At 62.7% G+C, this 25,709-nt stretch overlaps 1 protein-coding gene across 1 annotated transcript in view; it reads left to right on the top strand.

Annotated features, from left to right (window-relative positions):
- The window catches only part of CACNA1F (calcium voltage-gated channel subunit alpha1 F), a 72,322-nt gene that overhangs the window by 21,608 nt on the left and 25,005 nt on the right, over positions 1-25,709 (top strand). The window contains exons 12-31 of the mRNA XM_065571244.1: positions 1,468-1,588; positions 1,868-1,958; positions 2,405-2,459; positions 8,544-8,601; positions 9,283-9,415; positions 14,390-14,519; positions 14,832-14,891; positions 15,009-15,115; positions 16,357-16,444; positions 16,769-16,876; positions 18,181-18,233; positions 19,711-19,857; positions 20,109-20,310; positions 21,103-21,261; positions 21,497-21,607; positions 21,871-21,954; positions 22,634-22,654; positions 22,952-23,080; positions 23,995-24,060; positions 24,747-24,838. Coding sequence (XP_065427316.1) covers positions 1,468-1,588; positions 1,868-1,958; positions 2,405-2,459; positions 8,544-8,601; positions 9,283-9,415; positions 14,390-14,519; positions 14,832-14,891; positions 15,009-15,115; positions 16,357-16,444; positions 16,769-16,876; positions 18,181-18,233; positions 19,711-19,857; positions 20,109-20,310; positions 21,103-21,261; positions 21,497-21,607; positions 21,871-21,954; positions 22,634-22,654; positions 22,952-23,080; positions 23,995-24,060; positions 24,747-24,838 — 2,015 coding nt within the window. The remainder of the gene's footprint in view (positions 1-1,467; positions 1,589-1,867; positions 1,959-2,404; positions 2,460-8,543; positions 8,602-9,282; positions 9,416-14,389; positions 14,520-14,831; positions 14,892-15,008; positions 15,116-16,356; positions 16,445-16,768; positions 16,877-18,180; positions 18,234-19,710; positions 19,858-20,108; positions 20,311-21,102; positions 21,262-21,496; positions 21,608-21,870; positions 21,955-22,633; positions 22,655-22,951; positions 23,081-23,994; positions 24,061-24,746; positions 24,839-25,709) is intronic.

Raw genomic sequence — 25,709 nt, 5'->3', positions numbered from 1 at the left:
GACCCCCCCTGGAACCCCCACCTTCGACACCTTCCCGCAGGCCCTGCTCACCATCTTCCAGGTACCCCCTGGGGCCCCCCCGCGCCCCCTGGGACCCCCACCTTCGACACCTTCCCGCAGGCCCTGCTCACCGTCTTCCAGGTACCCCCTGGGGCCCCCCCGCGCCCCCCCCCCGGGACCCCCACCTTCCCGCAGGCCCTGCTCACCGTCTTCCAGGTACCCCCTGGGGCCCCCCTGCGCCCCCTGGGACCCCCCCTGGGACCCCCACCTTCGACACCTTCCCGCAGGCCCTGCTCACCGTCTTCCAGGTACCCCCTGGGGCCCCCCTGCGCCCCCTGGGACCCCCCCTGGGACCCCCACCTTCGACACCTTCCCGCAGGCCCTGCTCACCGTCTTCCAGGTACCCCCTGGGGCCCCCCCGCGCCCCCTGGGACCCCCACCTTCGACACCTTCCCGCAGGCCCTGCTCACCGTCTTCCAGGTACCCCCGGGACCCCCCTGGGACCCCCCCTGGGACCCCCACCTTCGACACCTTCCTGCAGGCCCTGCTCACCGTCTTCCAGGTACCCCCTGGGGCCCCCCCGCGCCCCCTGGGACCCCCCCTGCACCCCCCCTGGAACCCCCACCTTCGACACCTTCCCGCAGGCCCTGCTCACCGTGTTCCACGTACCCCCTGGGGTCCCCCCGCGCCCCCTGGAACCCCCACCTTCGACACCTTCCCGCAGGCCCTGCTCACGTCTTCCAGGTACCCCCTGCGGCCCCCCCGCGCCCCCTGGGACCCCCCGTGGGACCCCCACCTTCGACATCTTCCCGCAGGCCCTGCTCACCGTCTTCCAGGTACCTCCTGGGGCCCCCCCGCGCCCCCTGGGATCCCCCCCCAGGACCCCCACGTTTGACACCTTCACGAAGGCCCTGACACCTTCATGAAGGCCCTGCTCACCGTTTTACAGGTCCCCCCTGGGACGCCCCGGGACCTCCCAGACCCCACCCCCAGCCCCCCGGGACCCCCACCTTCGACACCTTCCCGCAGGCCCTGCTCACCGTCTTCCAGGTACCCCCTGCGGCCCCCCCATGCCCCCTGGGACCCCCACCTTCGACACCTTCCCGCAGGCCCTGCTCACCGTCTTCCAGGTACCCCCTGCGGCCCCCCCGCGCCCCCTGGGACCCCGCCGGGACCCCCACCTTCGACACCTTCCCGCAGGCCCTGCTCACCGTCTTCCAGGTACCCCTCGGGCCTCCCCGGGACCCCCCTCCCCCCCGGGACTGCCCATCCCCCTCCCCCTGGGACCCCCCCATCCCCCTCCCCACAGCCCCCCTTGAACCCCCACCTTCAACACCTTCCCGCAGGCCCTGCTCACCGTCTTCCAGGTACCCCCTGCTCCCCAGGGCCACTCCCCCGGGACCCCCCACTCCCTCCAGGGGGACACGCCAGCCGCCTGCCCCCACTGATGGCTGCCTGGCCCCCCAGATCCTGACGGGCGAGGACTGGAACGCGGTGATGTACGACGGCATCATGGCCTACGGGGGACCCTACTTCCCCGGCATGCTGGTCTGCGTTTACTTCATCATCCTCTTCATCTGCGGCAACTGTACCCGGGGGCCGGGGGGCTACAGGGGGCTGGTGGGGGCTACAGAGGCCGGGGAGGAGGCCGGGGGGCTACAGGGGGCCGGGGGCTGGCAGGGGCCAGGGGAGTTGACAGCCAGCTGGCGAGTAGTGGGGGCAGATCCCGGGCTGGGGGATGGAGTGGGGGGGGGGGGCGGATCAGGAGTTGGTGGCTGGAGGGAGTCAGGCAGTGGCGTGTGGGGGGGTGAGTGGATTTGAGGGGGGCTGGGACAGGGGTTCCCCCATTTCCTGAGCCTCCCCCCAGATATCCTGCTGAACGTCTTCCTGGCCATTGCGGTGGACAATCTGGCCGATGGGGACAACATCAACTCGTCCAAGGAGGAGGAGAGCAAAAAGTGAGGTGCCCGGACGCCTGGGTTCTCTCCCTGACTCTGGGAGGGGATTGGAGTGGAGGCTGATGCGGGACGGGGATGGCTGGGAGCCAGGACTCCTGGGTTCTCTCCCCACATCTGGGAGGGGAGCGGGGTCTGGTGGTTAGAGCGGGGGGGGGGGGGCTGGGAGCCAGGACTCCTGGGTTCTCTGCTTGGCTCTGGGAGGGGAGTGGGGGCTGGTGGTTAGAGCAGGGGGGCTGGGAGCCAGGACTCCTGGGTTCTCTCCCGGCTCTGGGAGGGGAGTGGGGGCTGGTGGGTTAGAGCAGGGGGGCTGGGAGCCTGGATGCTTGGGTTCTCCTCCAGCTCTGGCAGGGGAGTGGGGTCTAGTGGTTGGGGGCGTTGGTGGGCTGAGCTCCCGGATGCCTGGGTTCTCTCCCCATCTCTGCTCCGAGCCCCCCTGTTCCCCGCAGGGGGAAGGCGGCGGACGAAGGCCAGGGCAGCGGCACCCAGGATGGCAGCGTGAAGGTAAGAAGTGCCACCCCCCGTTTCCCCTCCTCGCAGCCCCTTCTCTGTCCTCAGTTGGGGCCCCCTCTCCTCCGCCCTCTGTCTCCCCACTGGCCATAGTCCGGAGTCCCGGGTGCCAGGCGGGGACCCGGGGTCACACCCCCTCTCTCCCCACCTCGTTGAACACGCAGCACCTGGGGGAAACTGAGGCACGCTGTTGCGGATTGTGGGGGAGTTAGGGCCCTGCACCCCTCTTCCCGAGATTCACTGCGACTCTCAACCAGCCAGTAAAGCAGAAGGTTTATTTAAGGACAGGAACACAGTCTCAAGCAGAGCGTGTAGGTACGACCAGACCCCCTCAATTAGGTCCCTCTGGGAGGTTCAGGGAGCTTAGACCCCAGCTTGGGGTTCCCTGCGTTGCACCACCCAGCCCCAACCGAAACTAAACTCCCCGCCCCTCCCGCTGCTCCTCTCCTTTGTTCAGTCTCCCGGGCAGAAGGTGTTAATTCTCCCCACCCCCGTTCCTGGCTCAGGTTACAGCTCAGGTAGCTTCCTTCAAGGGAAGTCCCACATCCCCACTGCAACCCCCCTGCAACATTCCCAGGTCAAATCTGCCCTGCTCCCAGCTCCGTCACATCTCTCCCCCCTTCGAGACTGAACTGAGCGGGGTCACTCTGACCAGTGACCTGGGGAAGTTCAGGGCTCCCTCTCCGGGACAACGCGTCCGCTATCAGGTTGTCACGTCCCTTCACATGGACCACGTCCATGTCATAATCCTGCAGGAGTAGGCTCCATCTCAGGAGCTTGGCGTTGGCTCCTTTCATCTGGTGCAGCCAGGTCAGGGGAGAGTGGTCGGTGTGCACGGTGAAGTGACGCCCAAAGAGATATGGCTCTAGTTTCTTGAGGGCCCACACCATGGCCAGGCATTCCTTCTCGATGGCCGCGTAGTTCTGCTCCCGGGGTAGCAACTTCTTGCTCAGGTACACGATGGGGTGTCTCTCCCCCTTTTCATCCTCCTGCATTAACACCGCCCCCAGTCCTGTGTCTGAGGCGTCGGTGAACACCATAAAGGGCTTGTCAAAGTCTGGGTTTGCCAGAACTGGGCCACTGACCAGAGCCTCCTTCAGCGCCCGGAGAGCCTCCTGGCACTCCTCGGTCCAGACCACTTTGTCTGGCTTCCCCTTCTTGCACAGCTCAGTGATGGGGGCGGCTATGGCGCTAAAGTGGGGCACGAACCTCCGATAGTACCCTGCCATCCCAATAAAGGCTTGGACCTGCTTTTTGGTTTGAGGAGCGGGCCAGTCTCTGATCACCTCCACTTTGGCTGGTTCCGGCTTTAGGCAGCCGCTTCCCACCCGGTGGCCTAGGTAGGATACCTCAGCCATCCCCACCTTGCACTTCTCCGGTTTTACGGTCAGCCCAGCCTTCTGGAGTCGGTCCAGCACTTGTCTAACCTGGGATATGTGGTCCTCCCAGGTCTGGCTAAAGACACAGATGTCATCGATATACGCCACGGCAAAACTCTCCATCCCCCTCAGTAGCTGATCCACCAGGCTCTGGAAGGTGGCCGGCGCTCCCTTGAGGCCGAAGGGCAGGGTCAGGAACTCATAGAGCCCCAGAGGGGTGACAAAGGCCGATTTCAGCCTGGCATCTGCATCCAGCGGCACTTGCCAATAGCCCTTTGTAAGATCCATGGTGATAAGGTACCGAGCACCTCCCAGCTTGTCTAGGAGCTCGTCCGGTCTGGGCATGGGGTAGGCATAGGCTACAGTGATAGCATTGAGCTTCCGATAGTCCACACAGAACCGGATCGACCCGTCCTTTTTGGGGACCAGCACCACCGGCGAGGCCCAAGGGCTGGAAGACGGCTGGATCACCCCCAAAGCCAGCATGTCATTGACCTCTCTTTCCAGGTCCTGAGCAGTTTTCCCTGTGGCTCGGAAGGGGGAGCATTTTATAGGCGGGTGCGATCCTGTCTGCACCCGGTGGACAGTCAGATTAGTGCGTCCAGGCTGGTTGGAAAACAGCTGCTGGTACAGATGCAGCACCCCTCCGATCTCAGCTCGCTGGGCAGGGGTTAGCCGATCAGAGAGGGGAATTGCTTCCAGGGGGAAGCCAACTCTTGTCCCAGGGAATAGATCTACTAAAGGGTCATCTCCCTGCCCCTCCCACTGTCCACACACGGCCAACACCATATTCCCCCTGTCATAATATGGCTTCATCATATTCACATGGTACACCCGGTGGTGGTGTGCCCGGTTCGACAGCTCCACCACATAGTTTACCTCATTTAGTTGCTTGACAACCTTGAAAGGCCCTTCCCAGGCGGCCTGGAGTTTGTTTTTCCTCACGGGGATGAGGACCATCACCTGATCCCCAGTGGCGAAGGCGCGGGCCTGCACTGTGCGGTCATACCAGACCTTCTGCTTCCTCTGGGCTCTGGCCAGATTCTCCCTGGCCAGGCCCATGAGCTCGGCAAGTCGTTCCCGGAAGGTCAGGACATACTCCACCACCGACTCTCCGTCAGGAGTGGCCTTCCCCTCCCATTCGTCTCTCATCAGGTCCAGGGGCCCCCTTACCCGCCTTCCATATAACAGTTCGAAAGGCGAAAACCCGGTAGACTCCTGGGGTACCTCCCTGTACGCAAACAGCAGGTGAGGTAAGTACTTGTCCCAGTCCTGCGGGTGCTGATTCATAAATGTTTTCAGCATCATTTTTAGCGTCCCATTGAACCTCTCCACCAGCCCGTTGGATTGGGGGTGATATGCTGAGGCCCAGTTGTGCCGGACCCCACATCTCTCCCACAAGCACCGGAGTAGGGCCGACATGAAGTTGGACCCTTGGTCCGTCAAGACTTCCTTGGGGAACCCCACTCGGCTGAAAATGGTCAGCAGCGCATCCGCCACAGTGTCTGCTTCAATGGACGATAAGGGCACTGCCTCGGGGTAGCGGGTGGCGAAATCTACCACCACCAGGATGTATTTCTTCCCAGACCGGGTCGTCTTGCTGAGAGGTCCCACTATGTCCATGGCCACCTTCTGGAAAGGCTCCTCTATGATGGGCAAAGGTCTCAATGCTGCTTTCCCCTTGTCCCGGGCCTTCCCCACCCTCTGGCAGGGGTCACAGGATCGGCAGTACTGCCGGACGTTGGTGAAGACCCCGGGCCAGTAAAAGTTCTGTAGCAGCCTCTGCCTGGTGCGCCGGATCCCCTGGTGCCCTGCGAGAGGGATGTCATGGGCCAGGTACAGTAGCTTGTGGCGAAACTTCTGGGGAACCACCAGCTGCCTCCTGATCCCCCACGACTCCACTTCCCCTGGGGGAGCCCACTCTCGGTACAGGAACCCCTTCTCCCACAGGAACCTCTCCTTGCATCCTCTCCTCATGGTCTGTACCACACTGAGGTCAGCCAGGCCCCTTAGCTTCCGCAGGGAGGGGTCCTTCTGCAACTCGGCCTGGAACTCGGCGGCTGGGGAAGGGATGGGGACCTGCTCCCTCTCGTCGGCTGGGTCGGAAGCCCCAGCCACCCCGCGGCCTGTCCTTGGGTGTTCCCTCCCCACCCGGGAAGGGTTCGGTGCCTCCGGTGGGACATCCTTCCCAAGGTCAGGGCGTAGTGCCCCTCGCCGGCTCTGGCTACGGGTCACGACTAAGGCGGTCTGGGGGCTGCTTGGCCAGTCCTCTAGGTCCCCCCCCATCAGCACCTCAGTGGGCAAATGGTGGTGCACTCCCACGTCCTTGGGGCCCTCCTTGGCCCCCCATTTCAGGTGTACCCTCGCTACGGGAACCTTGAATGGGGTCCCGCCCACCCCGGTCAGGGTCAGGAAGGTGTTGGGCACCACCCGATCTGGGGCCACCACCTCGGGCCGGGCCAGTGTCACCTCTGCGCCCGTGTCCCAGTATCCATAAACTTTCTTCCCATCCACCTCCAGGGGAACAAGGCACTCGCTCCGCAGGGACAGCCCCGCGCCAACCCTGTAAACGGAGAACTTTGAATCCGGAGCATCTGGCCCCCCAGAGAAACTGGCCGGGGGCCCTTCTCTCTCTTGAGCAGTTGATAAGCTGCCAGCCCCTCTTGCGTGGGAAGCCTGCCCCTCGTCCGTCTGGGCCTCTACCAAGTTAACCCTATGCGGGTTCGGTCTGCTCAGTCTGTCCTTGAGCTTGGGGCACTGGGCCCGAACGTGGCCTCTTCGGCCGCAGTAATAGCAGCTCAGGTCCCGTGGGTCCCCTCGAGCCGGTCGGTTGTCCCTGATGCTGGGCATTCCCCGTGGGAGGGGATTCCCCATATTCCCCCTTTGGGAGGTCCCAGGGTGACTTTCTCTCTGCATCGCGGCGGGCCTGTTCCTTTGGGGCTTCTCCCTGCCACCCCCTGACCGGCTCTTTACAAACTCATCAGCCAGCTGCCCGGCGTGTCGCGGGTCCTCTGGCTTTCTGTCCACCAACCACAGCCTCAGGTCGGATGGGCACCGCCCATACAGTTGCTCCAGTACCAGCAGTTTAATCAGGTCCTCCTTCGTCTGGGCCCCACCAGCCCACTTGCTGGCGTATCTTTCCATGCGGACGGCTAGTTGCAGATATGAGACCTCAGGGGTTTTATCCTGACTCCGGAACCTTTCCCGGTACATCTCAGGAGTCAGCCCAAACTCTCGTAGCAGGGCCCTTTTGAATAGTTCGTAGTCCCCTTTCTCTGCCTCTCCCAGTTGGCGGTACAATGCCACGGCTTTGGGGTCCAGTAAGGGGGTAAGGACCCGGAGTCTGTCCGCGGGATCAACCTGGTGCAGCTCGCAGGCCGTCTCAAAGGCCTCCAGGAAGTCATCCATGTCCTCCCCCTCCTTGCGTGGGGCCATGATGCACCTATCAAAGCTCCGTGCAGTCCTGGGTCCCCCCTCACTCACCGCAGCCGGGGGTTCGCTGCCCCTCAGTCTTGCCAGTTCCAGTTCATGCTGACGCTGTCTCTCATTCTCCTGTCTCTGTCTCTCATTCTCCTCCCGTTCACGCTGATGCTGTCTCTCTTTCTCCTCCCGTTCACGCTGATGCTGTCTCTCTTTCTCCTCCCGTTCATGCTGACGCTGTCTCTCTTCGTGCTGTCTCTGTTGTTCACGATCCTCCAGCTCTCTCAGTTTTAGCTCTTTCTCCCACTCTTCAGCAGGCCTGGTCCCCGTCAATCCCCCTTCGTTTTACTGCTCCCCAGTCACTTACTGCAGGAAGCGCCGTCCACGGGGTGCAGTAGATCCCACCGCTGCCACCAGTTGTTGCGGATTGTGGGGGAGTTAGGGCCCTGCACCCCTCTTCCCGAGATTCACTGCGACTCTCAGCCAGCCAGTAAAGCAGAAGGTTTATTTAAGGACAGGAACACAGTCTCAAGCAGAGCGTGTAGGTACGACCAGACCCCCTCAATTAGGTCCCTCTGGGAGGTTCAGGGAGCTTAGACCCCAGCTTGGGGTTCCCTGCGTTGCACCACCCAGCCCCAACCGAAACTAAACTCCCAGCCCCTCCCGCTGCTCCTCTCCTTTGTTCAGTCTCCCGGGCAGAAGGTGTTAATTCTCCCCACCCCCGTTCCTGGCTCAGGTTACAGCTCAGGTAGCTTCCTTCAAGGGAAGTCCCACATCCCCACTGCAACCCCCCTGCAACATTCCCAGGTCAAATCTGTCCTGCTCCCAGCTCCGTCACACACGCCCAGCGCAGCGCATTCAGACACCCCTCCACTTGGTCCTGCCCCCGGCGGGTGGTCGGCCCCCGGGGTCGTTTGGTACCAGGGGGCGAACAGCCGTTTTCGGCATGGGGGGCCGGGCCTCAGACAGCCAGGAGTGGGTCATGCCTGGGTCTCTGCAAAGAGCAAGCACCCTGTCATCCCCCGTCCCCCCCCCACCGGTTAACCAGGCAGCATGCCAGGGAAACTGAGGCACACGCAATACTCATCCAAAACTTTCTGAACAATTCTCTCTCCGTCACAATGGGGTTTGGCCTGGACGCTGGGGTTCACACCAGGGGCAGGGGAGCTGTACTCCCCTGGCGGGGGTCTGGCTACCCCGCCACAGCGCAGGGCTCAGCCCCTCCAGCAGGGGGCGCAGGGACACACACAGACCTGAGCTCCTACTGCTCTCTGCCCAGGTGCCCTGCGAGGAGGAAGAGGAGGAGGAGGACGACGAAGAAGGGAGCGAAGAAGGAGGTAGGAAGGGTGGGTCTGACTTCCCAGCTGGGGGCGCAGTGGGGCAGGGCAGGGGGGTTCAGCAGGGGGTGCTCTCCCCCGGCTGTCAGGGCCGGGCGCTGGGGGGCGCTGTGGGACAGGGCAGGGGGCTGGGCAGGGGGCGCTGTGGGGTAGGGTGGGGGGCTGGGTGCACCGTGGGGTAGGGCGTGGGGCAGGGCAGGGGGTCGCTCTCCCCTCGGGCGCTGGGACCTTTGATCTGTGGCTGCTGGTCTTGACCCTACTGTATTTTTAGATCCTATCATGATGAATAGGAACCCGGACTCCTGGGTTCTCTCCCCGCTCTCGGAGGGGAGTGGGGTCTAGGTTAGAGCAGGGGGGCTGGGAGCTCGGACTCCTGGGTTCTCTCCGGGCTCTGGGAGGGGAGTGGGGGGCTGGTGGTTAGAGCAGGGGGGGGCTGGGAGCCCGGACTCCTGGGTTCTCTCCCCGGCTCTGAGAGGGGAGTGGGGGCTGGTGGTTAGAGCGGGGTGGGGCTGGGAGCCAGGACTCCTGGGTTCTCTCCTCGGCTCTGGGAGGGGAGTGGGTCTGGTGGTTAGAGCGGGAAGCTGGGAACCAGGACTCCTGGGTTCTCTGCTCGGGGAGGGGCTGGCTGAGCCCAGTGGGGCCTGGCCCGGTCCCCACACCCGCTGCCCGTCTGCCCCGCAGGGGAGGAGACCGAGGGGGGCGACCAGGAGAGCCTGGCCGAGTCCCACCTGGACAAGCTGGAGGAGGCGCCGGCAGAGAAAGTCCTGCCCATCCCGGCCGGCAGCGCCTTCTTCATCCTGAGCAGCACCAACCCGTGAGTGGGGCCTGGGGCCTCCAGGGGGCTGGGGCCTGTCCCCTCTGGGGGGCGCTGGCTCCGATCGGCCCCAGGGCAGGGACTGGCTGGCTCAGGGGGGCAGGGAATGGGGCAGGGACTGGCTGGCTCAGGGGGGCAGGGGCCTGTCCCCTCTGGGGGGCGCCGGCTCCCATCGGCCCCAGGGCAGGGACTGGCTGGCTCAGGGGGTGGGGAGTGGGGCAGGGGCCTGTCCCCTCTGGGGGGTGCTGTTGTATTTAAAGTACTGCACAGGATCTTTTCAGGGGGAATAAGACAAAACGCCACATTTATTAGTAATACGTGTATTCATTAACACTGTATTATATGCATATAATATATTACACTTACACTCACACACACACACAAACACACTCCGTCTTGTTGTTAACAATTAGTTGCTCCCCTTAACTTCACTGGCCAGGTGAGTTAGATGGGGGAGGGGGTGGAGCCGGGCTTCTGCCGATCCGGATCGATGCTCCCATGTTGACAAGACGAGACCCGGGGTCCTCTGCAAGACACCTCACTTTTATAGCAGCTTTCCTCTTATGCAAATCTAGACCAGATTCAAACTCTGTGTCTGTGTCCATTGGTCCTTTGTGCTGCTTTCTTTTGAGTGTTGTCCCAATGCTGCAAAGAGGGTGTTTCCAAAAGAAGGTGCTTGCTTCTAACCCCCCAGGCCGTCAGTATGTCTGCTTGTCTTTAATGAGCCCACTTGACACGTTTTATTGTCCTTGGCTCTGGCTCCCAGCCCCTCTCCAACAGTTGAGGCTGTCTGGAGGTGCTGCCTTCCATGCCTTGCTCATCCACACCTCATTCATTCAACAGGGCAATTGATTAAGAGTGTGGGGGGGGAGAGAGCTCTTGTTCTACTCTTAGCAAAAAGAATTTTTTCTTCTATCTTATTCTATCCTTAGGGGCTATAATATTATACCAAGGGCAATGCAAAGTTTCTAAATGAGGCTTTGATACAAAGTCCCATGAAAACAGAGGTCACACGTGGGTAGACCCACCACAAGGTTATATGAAGAGGCACAATGTAAAGTCATATGAAAATTATCAGAGATTGATCTACATTGTCCCCCTTTTGACCTCTCAAGAACAATTCTTGAGTGGTCACCATATAAATCTTTTGTATTTGTTGCAAACAAACCAAACAATTATAACCAGGTGAATATAACTAAAACCATTACAGTTGACTAAACACCAGATATAACATAAACACAAATGCAAACAATTATAATTATAATAATTGGAAATACAACAAAACCATTACCATTACAATAATTGGGTACAATGACAAACAAAATGAGGCCCAAGTTTGATGCTGCAATAGCCATCAAACAATAAAAGTCACTGAGGTCAGGACCTTCTTGAGCACACACAACAAATAAGATTTTGTAGGAGTACCACAGTTGTTATGCAAGGTTAAGCTGATTTGGACTTAACCTAACATTCAGTTGCTAAAATGTTGTAGAATTCCCTATTTTTAACAGTTGTTCTCAGAGGTTTCTGGGGACCTGAAAGATGGGGCCATACAATTATGGGCCAAGGTCTTACAGGTCATGGGGGCCCAAGAACTACCCTTTAGGGCTTGGGGAAGTAGAACCAGAGTGCATAGAGGAAAGTGTGGAATTAACAATACAAGCAAATGTAACTAATAATACAAATGTATTAATAACAAAAATTAACAACAAAATGACTATTAGAGACCCTAACAAAAAATAAACCTGATGCATTGGGGACCAAAGTGTTTTGGACACAAGTGGTGATTGATAAATTGGATGGACATGGGGGAAGTAGAGAGGAAAAGACATTTGCCCTGTCTAGTGTAGTATCCCCTCTCTCTCTGGACCCAATGCTAGCACAGGACACCACCAGAGACAGACACAGAACATGCAACACAGAACACTGAACACAGACTTTGTCATGACACTATAACCATGGTATTTTATAACTCTTCAGCTGGTACCAGCTCTCCTGATGTTCTGGTTCAGAGCCTGAAAGATAGAAGCTTGGAAACAAATTAGCACAGTGCTCCCACCATGGCAGAACCTGCTTAGTCTCTGCCACAGTGTGTTTGGTACTTGGGGCTGCACAAATGCTAATTAAGTGGTGCATTTCTTGTGAGTGTAAATCCTCCCTTTCTCTCAGTAAAAGGGCATTAACACTCCATCTAGAAAAAAAATTCTGTTTTAAAATCTCCAGCCATTTTGCCATGGCCTGGAGATCTGAGGCAGAAGCAGGCACTGTTGTTAACTGTTTCAATGGCATTTTGGCCCTGGGAGGAGGAATTTACCCAAATATCCCCCGTCCCAATCTCCAGAGGGGTCCCAAAGGTCTGCCCCCTTCTGGGGTCTTAAATGTTTTTTCTCCTGATGTTACTGCTGCTGTAAGATTTGAGAGTGCTGTTTTAACTCTCTGTACCCAACCTGTTTTCAGTTTTTTTATCTGTTGCTTGCCTGGGCCCGATCCTGCTTTTTCCAATAAACAGTTCCTTTCCATGGGCACAAGCCTTGTTCCACTACTAATTTAGCAAGGAGGGTGGGCTTTCCAACTAGCCCCCACCCTTCCTGGTCCCGTTCCTTAAACATTTTTTTTTAAATTGTGAAATTACCACAATATTACTTACCAAACAAACAAACATAAACCACACTACACTGCCCAAACTCCTATATCCTTCAGAGTTTGGTTTAACAGAACAAGATCTGCATCTTATGTTTTTAACCCACTTTGGGCCAGAGGGAGAGACGCTAAGCCTCCCTCTGTATTACTCGGTCTGCTACCACCGAGGGTTCATACACCAATTATACAAATCCTTCCCCGGATCAGAGTGAGAAACACTAAGTTCTCCTCTTTAGCTCAGTCTTGCTACAGCTGAGGGTGTATGTACCTCTCTAACACAATTTAAACCTAAACTCCTATATCCTTCAGAGTTTGGTTAATTAACTGAAAGTTTACGCTCTTTTTCCTCTAGTGCCAGGCTTGCTAAAGCTGGCGGTGTGCACACCAGTTTGATAATAACTGTGGATTCTATGCTTGCTCCCCCTTTCGCATTCTCCACCAACATGTTGTACTTAAAGTACTGCACAGGATCTTTTCAGGGGGAATAAGGCAAAACGCCACATTTATTAGTAATACATGTATTCATTAACACTGTATTATATGCATATAATATATTACACTTACACTCACACACACACAAACACACTCCGTCTTGTTGTTACCAATTAGTTGCTCCCCTTTACAATGTAGATCAATCTCTGATAATTTTCATATGACTTTACATTGTGCCTCTTCATATAACCTTGTGGTGGGTCTACCCACGTGTGACCTCTGTTTTCATGGGACTTTGTATCAAAGCCTCATTTAGAAACTTTGCATTGCCCTTGGTATAATATTATAGCCCCTAAGGATAGAATAAGATAGAAGAAAAATTTCTTTTTGCTAGCAGTAGAACAAGAGCTCTCCACCCCCCCCCCTCTTAATCAATTGCCCTGTTGAATGAATGAGGTGTGGATGAGCAAGGCATGGAAGGCAGCACCTCCAGACAGCCTCAACTGTTGGAGAGGGGCTGGGAGCCAGACCCTAGGACAATAAAACGTGTCAAGTGGGCTCATTAAAGACAAGCAGACATACTGACGGCCTCGGGGGTTAGAAGCAAGCACCTTCTTTTTGGAAACACCCTCTTTGCAGCATTGGGACAACACTCAAAAGAAAAACAGGAGTACTTGTGGCACCTTAGAGACTAACAAATTTATTAGAGCATAAGCTTTCGTGGACTACAGCCCACTTCTTCGGATGCATATAGAATGGAACATATATTGAGGAGATATATATACACACATACAGAGAGCATAAACAGGTGGGAGTTGTCTTACCAACTCTGAGAGGCCAATTAAGTAAGAGAAAAAAAACTTTTGAAGTGATAATCAAGATAGCCCAGTACAGACAGTTTGATAAGAAGTGTGAGAATACTTACAAGGGGAGATAGATTCAATGTTTGTAATGGCTCAGCCATTCCCAGTCCTTATTCAAACCTGTGGCTATATTACAACAGAAAAACTTCAAAAACAGACTCCAAGGAGAGACTGCTGAGCTAGAATTGATATGCAAACTAGACACAATCAACTCCGGTTTGAATAAGGACTGGGAATGGCTGAGCCATTACAAACATTGATTCTATCTCCCCTTGTAAGTATTCTCACACTTCTTATCAACCTGGCTGTACTGGGCTAGCTTGATTATCACTTCAAAAGTTTTTTTTCTCTTAATTAATTGGCCTCTCAGAGTTGGTAAGACAACTCCCACCTGTTCATGCTCTCTGTATGTGTGTATATATCTCCTCAATATATGTTCCATTCTATATGCATCCGAAGACACAGAGTTTGAATCTGGTATAGATTTGCATAAGAGGAAAGCTGCTATAAAAGTGGGGTGTCTTGCAGAGGACCCCGGGTCTCGTCTTGTCAACATGGGAGCATCGATCCGGATCGGCAGAAGCCCGGCTCCACCCCTCCCCCATCTAACTCACCTGGCCAGTGCAGTTAAGGGGAGCAAAACAGTGCCAGCTCCCACCCAGCCCCAGGGCAGGGACTGGCTGTCTCAGGGGGGCGGGGAATGGGGCAGGGGCCTGTCCCCTCTGGGGGGCACTGGCTCCCACCCGGCCCCAGGGCAGGGACTGGCTGGCTCAGGGGGGCGGGGAATGGGGCAGGGACTGGCTGTCTCAGGGGAGCGGGGAATGGGGCAGGGGCCTGTCCCCTCTGGGGGGCGCCGGCTCCCCCCCGGCCCCAGGGCAGGGACTGGCTGGCTCAGGGGGGCGGGGAATGGGGCAGGGGCCTGTTCCCTCTGGGGGGCGCCAGCTCCCACCCGGCCCCAGGGCAGGGACTGACTGGCTGGCTGTGGGGGGGCGGGCAGGGGGCGGTTCTGGTTCTGACCCGATCTCTCCCCTCCCCCCAGGCTCCGGGTGGGGTGCCACGCCCTGATCCATCACCACATCTTCACCAACCTCATCCTCGTCTTCATCATCCTCAGCAGCATCTCGCTGGCCGCCGAGGACCCCATCCGGGCCCACTCCTTCCGCAACATCGTGAGACCCCCGGGGGTGGGGGGCGGTACAAGGGAGGAGGGGGAGGAGTGGGGAGACAGGGATGGAGGGGGGAGGGGCACAGGACGGTGATGGATGGGAGGGAGGCGTGGGGGGGGTGAGGAAGGGGGCTGGATGGGGCAGGGTGGACGAGGAGGGGCACAGGGGAGCGGGGGAGGGTGCTGTGGTGGGGCAGACGGGCAGGACAGGGCTAGGGGAGCAGGAGGGGACATTGGGGCAGGGAAAGGGGGGCTGCCCCACGTTGGCCGTTGACTCTCCCCCATGGCCTTGTCTCCCCCCCCCATCCCTGCTCAGATTCTGGGGTACTTCGACTACGCCTTCACCTCCATCTTCACCGTGGAGATCCTGCTCAAGGTACTGCCGGGGGGCTGGGCGCCAGGACTCCTGGGTTCTCTCCCGGCTCGGGGAGGGGAACGGGGCCCAGGGGTCAGCACAGGCCTGGATTGACCCTCTTCCCCCCCGCCCTCCCAGATGACAGCCTACGGCGCCTTCCTCCACAAAGGGTCCTTCTGCAGGAACTGGTTCAACTTGCTGGATCTGCTGGTCGTGAGCGTCTCCCTCATCTCCTTCGGGATCCAGTGAGTGGGGCAGGGAAGAGCGGCTCCTGGTGATAGGGGGGCTAAGAGTGCAGTGGGTGAACAGTGCTGTATGGGGCTGGGGGGGAGGGAAGGGAGTAGCCAGGCCCAGGAAATGGTTTGGGCGCAGGAGGGATTGGTGGATGCAGTGGGATACGCCGGGCATGGGAAGGATTGGGTGGGGGCCGTAGGATACACCAGGTATAGAAAGGATTGGTGGAGGTGGTGGGATACGCCAGGGATGGGAAGGAGTGGTGGAGGCGGTGCGATACGCCAGGGGCAGGAAGGATTGGTGGGGCCGTAGGATACATTGGGTGTAGGAAGAATTAATGGGGGTAGTGGAATATGCCGGGCGTTGGAAGAATTGGTGGAGGCAGTGGGATACGCCGGGCGCGGGAAGGATTGGTGAAGGCGCTGGGATACGCTGGGCGTGGGAAGGAGTGGTGGAGGCGCTGGGATACGCCAGGCGTGGGAAGGAGTGGTGGAGGCGCTGGGATACGCGGGGGGCGGGAAGGAGTGGTGGAGGCCATGGGATATGCTGGGGGTGGGAAGGATTGGTGGAGACGGTGGGATACGCTGGGGGGTGGGAAGGATTGGTGGAGGCTGTGGGATACGCCGGGTGTCACGGAGTGTGGGGGGACACAAGGCCCTGCACCCCCGGCTTCCTGCGATTCACCATGACTCTCAGCCAGCCAGTAAAGCAGAAGGTTTATTTAGACGACAGGAACACAGTCCAAGACAGGTCTTGCAGGCACAGACAACAGGATCCCCCCTGGTTAGGTCCATCTTGGGGTCCCAGGGACACCACAGCCCCCTTGGGAGGTCAGAGCAATCTCTGCCTCCCCACCATCTCACCACCCAGCTTCCAAGACTCTGCCTTCAGCGACCCCTCCCACAGCCTTTGTTCAGTTTCCCGGGCCAAGGTGTCACCTGGCCTCCAACCCCTTCCTGGGTTCTCATGTTACACGCTCAGGTATTCTCCGTCGGCCAGTCTCCCATCCCCCAACGCAGACTATTCTAGCCACACTCACCTGTCAGCATTCACAGACCACAATAAGAACAGTCCCAGTTCATCACACCGGGTGCGGGAAGCATTGGTGGAGGCGGTGGGATACGCCGGGCATTGGAAGGATTGGTGGAGGCAGTGGGATATGCTGGGGGTAGTAATGAAAGGGGGCAGGGAGTACCGGGCAGGGGAGTTGGGGAACTCTCCCCAATGTCTCTGATCCCCACTCCTTCCCCAGCTCCAGCGCCATCTCTGTGGTGAAGATTTTGCGGGTGCTGCGCGTGCTGCGGCCTCTCCGAGCCATCAACCGGGCCAAGGGGCTGAAGGTGAGGGGGTGCTGGGGGGCAGCACTGGGGAGGCAGCGCTTGGGGGGGCAGTGTGCAGAGGGCTGGGAGGGGCTGAAGGTGAGCGGTGCTGCGCTCGGGGGAGGGGCTGTGTGCAAGGGGCTGGGAGGGGGTGCAGGGGAAGGGGGTGCTGGGGGGGCAGTGTGCAGAGGGCTGGGATGGGGGCAGTGCTGGGGGGGCAGTGCTCGGGGGGAGGGGCTGCAGGCCCGGGGGCGCCGTGATGGGGGCGCCAAAGGGCCGGTGTGTCCGAGGGGGCTGGGGGGGGTCGCTGTGTGTCTGGGGGTCTCACCCCCCTGCCCCCCCCAGCACGTGGTCCAGTGCGTCTTCGTGGCCATTCGCACCATCGGCAACATCATGATCGTCACCACCCTGCTGCAGTTCATGTTCGCCTGCATCGGGGTGCAGCTGTTCAAGGTGAGCCCTCTCACGGACTCCCAGGTCGGCCCCACTCCTGGCCCCGTACGGTCCCTGGGGCGAACCCCCGTCAGAGCGACAGCCCTTCTCGGGGTCCCCTCTGTCCCGGGGGTCAGGCCCCTCCACCTCCTGGAGCCGCACCTCTCTGAGCCTTAGCACGTCTGTCTCTGCCGTGGGCCCCCCAGGGAATCTCCTCGCTCTGGGGCCCCCCATCTCCCCGCTCCCAGAGGGAATAATGCCCCCCCCCCTTCTCTTGTCCGGAGGGACTCTCAGCCAGCGTCGCACAGGAGGGTTATCGAGCGTCTGACCCCAGCACAGGAAACTCTCAGGCCTGGCCCCCCTCAGCCCAGCACATCCCAGTCTCCCTGCATCCAGGGGGGCTCTGCCTGCTCCCCCCTCTCCAGCCCAGAGCCCCCTGCTCCCCAGCTGGGCATCTGATACCCCCGGCCCCAAGCCAGGGAAACAGGGTCGCCTGGGCCCCTCTCCCCTCTTCTGTCCTCTGGCCCCTCGGGCTGGAACCGGCTGGTCCGGTCACCGGGGTCCTCTCCCCGCAGCCCATTGTCCCCCCACTGGCCAGAGCCGGCTGTGACTCCGGGTCACCAGTCGCTGGGGTCTCCGTTCTCCAGGCCATCGGCCGGGGTCCCAAGTTCCTTCTCCGGTTCTGTCCCAATGAACTCCCTCTCCCCTCCCCTCGTTAAACCAGGGACACTGAGTCCCACCCCCTCGGCGTGCAAACCATTGAAACCCCACAGAAAACAAGAAAACCCCCCACTTCCTCACAAGCCGCCCGCAGCCCCGCCCCCCCGTGGGCCTCCAGCGCCCCACCCCACTGTGGGGCCCCCAACCTAGTGCCCCAGCAACCTGCTCCCCCCCACGGGCCCACCCCCTGTGGGGCTCCCAGCCCAGGCCACCCCCTGTGGGGCCCCCAGCCCCCCGCTGGCCCCCAGCGCCCTGCCCCCCGCTGGCTCCCAGCCCAGCCGAGCCCCCCGCGAAGAGGTGGCGGAAGAAGGGGCAGGGGCGTTATGTGGGGCTGGGGGTGTGGGGCAGGTGGGGGCGGGAGGAGGTGAGGGAGCAGAGTGGGGGTTATGTGGGTGTGGGGCAGGTGGGGGTGGAGCGCAGGAGGAGGTGGGGAAAGAAGGTGCCGGGGGGTGGGCAGATGGGAGCGTGGGCAGGAGGAGGTGGGGGAGCAGAGGGGGGTTATGTGGGTGTGGGGCTGGCGGGGTGGAGGGCGGGAGGTTTATGTGAGGCTGGGGGTGTGGGGCAGGTGGGGGGGGGTCTGAAGCCAGCCCCACGGCTCTCCCCAGGGCAAGTTTTACAGCTGCACGGACGAGGCCAAGCACACACCAGAGGAATGCAAGTACGTCCCCCCCACAGCTCCCTCACCCACCAGCCCTGCCCAGCCCCCCCCCCCCCCCCCCGGCTCCCTCACCCCCCCACAGCTCCCTCACCCCCCACAGCTCCATCACCCCCCAGCCCTGCCCAGCCCCCCCCCCCCGGCTCCCTCACCCCCCCACAGCTCCCTCACCCCCCAGCCCTGCCCGGCCCCCCTGACGGCTCCTTCAGCCCCCCCCGGCTCCCTCACCCCCCAGTCCCACCCGTCTGTCCCCCCCCAGCAGTGTCGGGGTCCCCGGGCGATGCTGGAACTGCTCCCACTGGCCTCAGGGCCAGCAGCTCCCCCGGCTTCACCTTCCTGGGTCTGACCCCGGAGCCTTCGGCCTCCCCTGCCCCCCCGGGCGCCCCCACAGCGAGTCGCCCGGGCAGGGGCCTGGGGGGACCCCTCCACTCCACAGTCAGACGTGACTCTCAGCCCGCCGGGGACACGGGGGAGCCAGAGCTCGTAGGGACAGAGACCAGGACCCCTCAGCCGGGTCCATCCTGGGGGTGGGGAGCCCAGACCCCGTCTCCCCAACCAGCTCCAATCTGACCCCCACCCCCCGGACCCTCCTCCGTCCCCCCCCAGCCGTCTCCTCCAGCCCCCCGATTCCTCCTCCAGCCTTCGTCCAGTGTCCCGCCCCACTCCGTCACACCCGGGCAGAAGGGGTCACCTGGCCCCAGCCCCCCTGGGCTCTCTTGTTACCTGCTCAGGTGTGGCCCCTCAAGGAGAGCCCCCCAGCCCCATGCAGCCAGTCCCAGCCAGACCTTCCCTGGTCCATCCGCCCCCCAGGAGTCAAAGAACCTGTCAGGGGTCGTGGGCAGGGGCTGGGATCGGGGGCTGGTTGCGGGGCCGGGGGTCAGAGTTTGGGGCCGGGAGTTGGGCTGTTGTCGGGGTGACCAGGCCAGGGGGAGCTCAGGCCGGGCGGGGTGGGGGCTCTGGTTGTTAGGGTGACCAGTCCGGGGAGGGGCTCTGGTTGTCGGGGTGACCAGGCCGGGGGGGGGGGGGCTCTGGTTGTTAGGGTGACCAGGCCGGAGGGGGGCTCTGGTTGTCGGGGTGACCAGGCCGGGGGGTGGGAGCTCTGGTTGTTAGGGTGACCGGGGGGGGGGGCTCAGGCCGGGCGGGGTGGGGGCTCTGGTTGTTAGGGTGACCAGGCCGGGGAGGGGCTCTGGTTGTCGGGGTGACCAGGCCGGGGGGGGGCTCTGGTTCTCGGGGTGACGAGGCCGGGGGGTGGGAGCTCTGGTTGTTAGGGTGACCGGGGGGGGGGGGCTCAGGCCGGGCGGGGTGGGGGCTCTGGTTGTTAGGGTGACCAGGCCGGGGAGGGGGCTCTGGTTGTCGGGGTGACCAGGCCGGGGGGGGTGGGGGCTCTGGTTGTCGGGGTGACCAGGCCGGGGGTTGGCGCATCAGGGTCCATCATCCCCCCCCCCCCCCCCCCCCCGCCTGACACCCGCCCGCCCCCCAGGGGCACGTTCATCGTGTACAAGGACGGGGACGTGGGGCACCCCATGGTGCGTGAGCGGGTCTGGCACAACAGCGACTTCAACTTCGACAACGTCCTGTCCGGCATGATGGCCCTGTTCACCGTCTCCACCTTCGAGGGCTGGCCCAGGTGCGCCCGGGGAGATGGGGATCAGGGGGACCTGGGAGTCTGGGGAGCAGGGGGAGATGGGGGGCTGGGGAGATGGGAGGCTTGGGGGAGATGGGAGACCGGGGGGCTGGGGGGAGATGGGGGGCTGGGGAAAATGAGAGGGAGTTGGCAGGTCCCAGGGGAGCTGGAGGGTGGGGAGATGTGGGGCACGGGGAATGGGAGGAGCTGGGGGGATCCCTGGGGGTCCCCATCTCACCCCCCCCACCCCCCAGCCTGCTGTACAAGGCGATCGACGCCAATGGGGAGAACCTCGGCCCCATCTACAACTACCGGGTGGAGATCTCCGTCTTCTTCATCGTCTACATCATCATCATCGCCTTCTTCATGATGAACATCTTCGTGGGCTTCGTCATCATCACCTTTCGCGCCCAGGGCGAGCAGGAGTACCGCAACTGTGAGCTGGACAAGAACCAGGTACTGCCCCACGGCCTGCCCCATAGCCTGCCCCCCGCCTGCCCCACGGCCTCCTCAGCCCCCCGTCACCTTCCGGCGCCCAGGGCGAGCAGGAGTACCGCAACTGTGAGCTGGACAAGAACCAGGTACTGCCCCACGGCCTGCCCCATAGCCTGCCCCCCGCCTGCCCCACGGCCTCGTCAGTCCCCCGTCACCTTCCGCGCCCAGGGCGAGCAGGAGTACCGCAACTGTGAGCTGGCCAAGCACCGGGCACCACCTGTCCCCCGTCCCCAGTGTGGCAAGTGTGGGGGAGAGGGGCCTGTTTCAGGGGCAGGGTGTGGGGTACCCCATTGCCCCAACCCCATCCCCCAAGATGCAGTGCGTGGGGAGGGGCTGCTCAGTGGGGGGACCAGGCATGGAGGTGGGGTTCAGTGAGGGGGTGGCTCAGTGGGGCGTGGATGGGGGGGCCAGGCGGAGGCGGGCGGGGGCGGGTGTGGGGCACTGCTCAGAGGGGGGCCGGCGGAGGCGGGCGTGGGGCACTGCTCAGAGGGGGGCGGGCGGGGGGCACTGCTCAGTGGGGGGCCGGTGGAGGCAGGCGTGGGGCTCGGCTCAGCGGGGGGCAGGCGGGGGGCACGGCTCAGCGGGGTGAGTGTGGGGCACGGCTCAGCAGGGGGCGGGCGGGGGGCTCGGCTCAGCGGGGGGCGGGCGGGGGGCACGGCTCAGCAGGGGGCGGGCGGGGGGCTCGGCTCAGCGGGGGCGGGCGTGGGGCACGGCTCAGCGGGGTCCCGCCCCCCCTAACCCCCTGCCCCCCAGCGGCAGTGTGTGGAGTACGCGCTGAAGGCCCAGCCGCTGCGGCGCTACATCCCCAAGAACCGGCACCAGCACCGGGTGTGGGCGGCCGTGAACTGCTCGGCCTTCGAGTACGGCATGTTCCTGCTTATCCTCCTCAACACCATCGCCCTGGCCGTGCAGGTGCTGCCCGCGGGCGGGGCGGGGCCTGGCTGCGGGGTGGGCCTGTGCTTTCATCTGGGGAGGGGCCTGGCTGGGGGGGGTGGGGCCTGGCTGGGGGGTGGGGCCTGGCTGGGGGAGGGGCCTGTGCTTTCATCTGGGGAGGGGGCGTGGCCTGGCTGTCTGGGGGCGGGGCTTATCTCTCTGTCAGGGCAGGGGGCGGCGCCGGGCCCCCCTCACCCTGCGCCCCCCCCCCCAGCACTACGAGCAGTCGCAGCCCTTCAACTACGTCATGGACCTGCTCAACATGGTCTTCACCGGCCTCTTCACCGTGGAGATGGTGCTGAAAATCATCGCCTTCAAACCCCGGGTAGGCGGGGCCGGGAGCTGGGGGCGGGGCCTGCTGGGGGGGGCACCTGGCGCAATGTAGGGCGGGGCTGGACACAATGGGGTGGGCCTTTGTGTGAGGGGGCAGGTCCTGCCATGATGGGGGCGGGGCCTAGCATGGCGGGGGTGGGGCCAGGCACAACAGGGGCGGGGCATTGTGTGAGGGGGCGTGGCCTGGCAAGACGGGTGGTGGGGCGCAGGGACGGGGACATTCCCCCATGGCTGACCCCCCCGCCCCGTTCCCAGCACTATTTCTGCGATGCCTGGAACACCTTCGACGCGCTGATCGTGGTGGGCAGCGTGGTGGACATCGCCGTCACCGAGGTCAATGTAAGCGCTCCCCCTTTCCCCCAAATCCAGGGCGTGTACCCCGCCATCCAGGCCACACCCCAGCACTGGAGAATCAGCCCCCACCTGGGCCCAGAGGGGTCCCCACGTGAACGTCCCCCGCCCTGGAGGGGTCCCCGTGAGATTGGCCCCCGCCCCGGAGGGGTCCCCGTGTGAACCGCCCCTCGCCCCGGAGCGGTCCCCGCGTGAACGTTCCCCGCGCCCCGTCCCAGAAGGGTTCCTGCGTGATCGGCCCCCCACCCCGGAGGGGTCCCCATGTGATCGGCCCCCGCCCCGGAGGGGTCCCTGTGTGAACCGCCCCCCACCGCAGAGGGGTCCCCATGTGAACGATCCCCGCCCCCCGCCCCGGAGGGGTTCCCGTGTGATCGGCCTCCGCGCCCCATACCAGGGGGCTGCGTGTCGCAGCGCCAGGCCAGGGGTCCTGGTGTAAAATGTTTGGGAATCCGCAGGGGTGGAACATGATGGAGAAATACCCGCCCCTCGGTGTCCCCCCCACACCCCCATCCTCTGTCCATCCCCCCCCAACCCCCATCTGTCCATCCATCCATCCATCCCCCCACGTCGCTGTCTGTCTCTCATCTCTCCCGGGGCGGACGCCGCGTCTCATGGCTTCATCCTCCTCCTCCTCATCGTCATCATCATAACTCTATGTCCCCACTAGAATGGCGGCCATGTCGGAGAGGTAATGCCCCAGATCCCCCCCACGGGACTGGGGGGCCAGAGCCAGACAAGGCTCTGGAGCTGGACGAGATGGGGGGGTGCAGAGGGGATGTCAGAGGGAGTTGTGGGGTAGCTGTGGGGCCTGGCGTGGGGGTCAACAAGGGGCTGGCGTGGGGGTCGGGGGGGTGTCGAAGCTGGCGTGGAGGTCAGTGAGGCGGCGGGCGGGGGGGTTGGCGAGGGGGTCAGCAGGGGGTTGGCATGCGGGTCAGCGGGGGGTCAGTGAGGGGTCTGCTGTGACCCGCCCCGCCCTGCCCCACAGAGCTCGGAGGACAGCTCCCGCATCTCCATCACCTTCTTCCGCCTCTTCCGCGTCATGCGCCTCGTGAAGTTGCTCAGCAAAGGCGAAGGGATCCGCACTCTGCTCTGGACCTTCATCAAGTCCTTCCAGGTGGGACGGCGCCCACGGGGGGCGGGGGGACCCCCGGGCAGGGCCGAGGGGGTGTCCCGGAGTCCAGCCCCCCGTTCTCACCGCGCCTCCCGCAGCCGGCGGGGCCCTGGCCCCCCACTCCACAGCCCGCGTGGGACACCTAGCAAAGTCCATCTGGGGGGGACCCCAGGCCTGGGGCCTCTGAACCCCGCCCCCCCCCGAGTCCCAGACCGGAGGCTGCCCGGCCCCAGACCCGCTGGTTCCCCTCCTTTCCCGGGCAGCAGGTCGCCTGGGCTGCACCAGCACCTCCGGCTGGGCCCCCAGCCCTCCGTTGCCAGGAGATGGGGTGTCGGCCACTGTTGGGGCCCAGGCGGCCACTCGGGTCACGCCTGCCCTCTAGGGGTCGCTGCACCAATCACACACGCTCATCCCCCCACCTAGGGACTTGAGTAACACGGAGGGGAAACTGAGGCACGCACATGGTGTTGAGAGGAAACATTCAGACCGTTCCCACTCCGTCACAGGGATGAGGGGTGTACACCTGGGAGGTTGTGGGGGTACACCCGGGGGGGATGGGGTTAGGGTTATGGGGGCACACCCATGGGGGAGCAGGGGATACACCCAGGGGGAATGAGGGGTACACCAGGATGTTATGGGGGTACACCCAGGGGTTATGGGGATAAACCCATGGGGGTATTGGGTGTACAGCCGGGGGGTTATGGGGGTACACCTGTGGGAGGGGCCTTCACGCTCCTTGCCTGCTGGATTCCCCCAGAGACAACCCTTCCCAGCATTCATCGCATGGCACCGCTGGGGGCCGCCCAGATGGAGCAATGCATGCTGGGAGCAGCCGTGGTGGATTCAGCAGGGGCTGGATGGGGGGGCCGTGACCCCCCCCATATTCTGACACACCCCCCCCCCGTGTCTCTCCACAGGCCCTGCCCTATGTTGCCCTGCTGATCGCCATGATCTTCTTCATCTACGCCGTCATCGGCATGCAGGTGAGCGGGGGAGGAGCCTCGCACGGCTGTGCCTGTGCAACGCCCCAAGTGTGAACTGCAAGGGGGTGCCTCTGAGAGACGCCTGAGTGCAAGTCGTGCACTTGTGCAAGCCTGCAGCTGGGCAACACACTGCCCTGCGTGTGCAACGTGCACCCTTGTGCATGGCCCTGATCATGCACCAAAGCACGTGTGGCACATTTGTGCCAGGCTAGGGCCGAGCGAGAAACGCTGGAGCATACACTGAAGACTTGCACACACCTCTGAGTCTGCAGCCCATTCGTGAGCATGCGTGACACACTTGTGCATGGCTCTGATTGTGCGACATGCACCCGAGGGTATCTCTGGCACATGCACATTGTGCTGTGTCTGCCTGTGCAAGGTGGAGTGTGCCTCGCACACCCAGTCCTGGGCTACACTAGTATCTATCACGATCAGACCCATGGGTGCTTGTGCAGGCCCTGAGTGTGCAACACATGCACACGAGTGTGCCTCCACGTGCACCCTGTGCTTAGGGCTCCAGTCGTGCGTCATCCACGGGTCTCTGCCTGGCACGCAGGGGTGAGGAGCTCAGGAGAGCTAACCTGCGTGGCAGCGGGGAGCAGGAACGGTGGGGGTGGCGGGGTGCTGGGGGGGCATTGCCCCTTTTGGGGTGCCCCCGCCCCCGGTGACGTCCCGGGCTGTTTCAGACCTTTGGCAAAGTGGCGCTGCAGGACGGGACGCAGATCAACCGCAACAACAACTTCCAGACGTTCCCCCAGGCCGTGCTGCTGCTCTTCAGGTACCTGACGCCCCAACTCTCCCCTGGGGCCCCCAACTCCCCCCTGGGGCCCCTGACGCCCCAAATCCCCCCGGGGCCCCCAACTCCCCCCTGGGGCTCTGCCACCTCCCCCTGGGGCCCCCGCCGCACCCGATGCCCCAACACCCCCCTGGGGCCCCCAACTCCCCCCTGGGGCCCTGCCACCTCCCCCTGGGGCCCCCGCCGCCCCAACACCCCCCTGGGGCCCTGCCACCTCCCCCTGGGGCCCCCGCCACCCCAACACCCCCCTGGGGCCCCCAACACCCCCCTGGGGCCCTGCCACCTCCCCCTGGGGCCGCCGCCACCCCAACACCCCCCTGGGGCTCTGCCACCTCCCCCTGGGGCCCCCGCCACACCCGATGCCCCAACACCCCCCTGGGGCCCCCAACTCCCCCCTGGGGCCCTGCCACCTCCCCCTGGGGCCCCCGCCGCCCCAACACCCCCCTGGGGCCCCCAACTCCCGCTGGGGCTCTGCCCCTCCCCCTGAGGCCCCGATGCCCCAACACCCCCCTGGGGCCCCCAACTCCCCCCTGGGGCCCTGCCACCTCCCCCTGGGGCCCCCGCCGCCCCAACACCCCCCTGGGGCCCTGCCACCTCCCCCTGGGGGCCCCCGCTGCCCCAACTCCCCCCTGGGGCCCCCAACTCCCCCCTGGGGCCCTGCCACCTCCCCCTGGGGCCCACGATGCCCCAACACCCCCCTGGGGCCCCCAACTCCTCCCTGGGGCTCTGCCACCTCCCCCTGGGGCCCCCGACACCTCAACTCCCCCCTGGGGCTCTGCCACCTCCCTAACTCCCCCCGATGCCCCCACTCCCCCCTGGGGCTCTGCCACCTCCCCAACTCCCCCCAACGCCC

The sequence above is a fragment of the Chrysemys picta genome, chromosome 17, assembly GCF_011386835.1.
Source record: "Chrysemys picta bellii isolate R12L10 chromosome 17, ASM1138683v2, whole genome shotgun sequence".
NCBI lineage: Eukaryota > Metazoa > Chordata > Testudines > Emydidae > Chrysemys > Chrysemys picta.
This window is presented reverse-complemented; position numbering and strand designations above follow the sequence as displayed.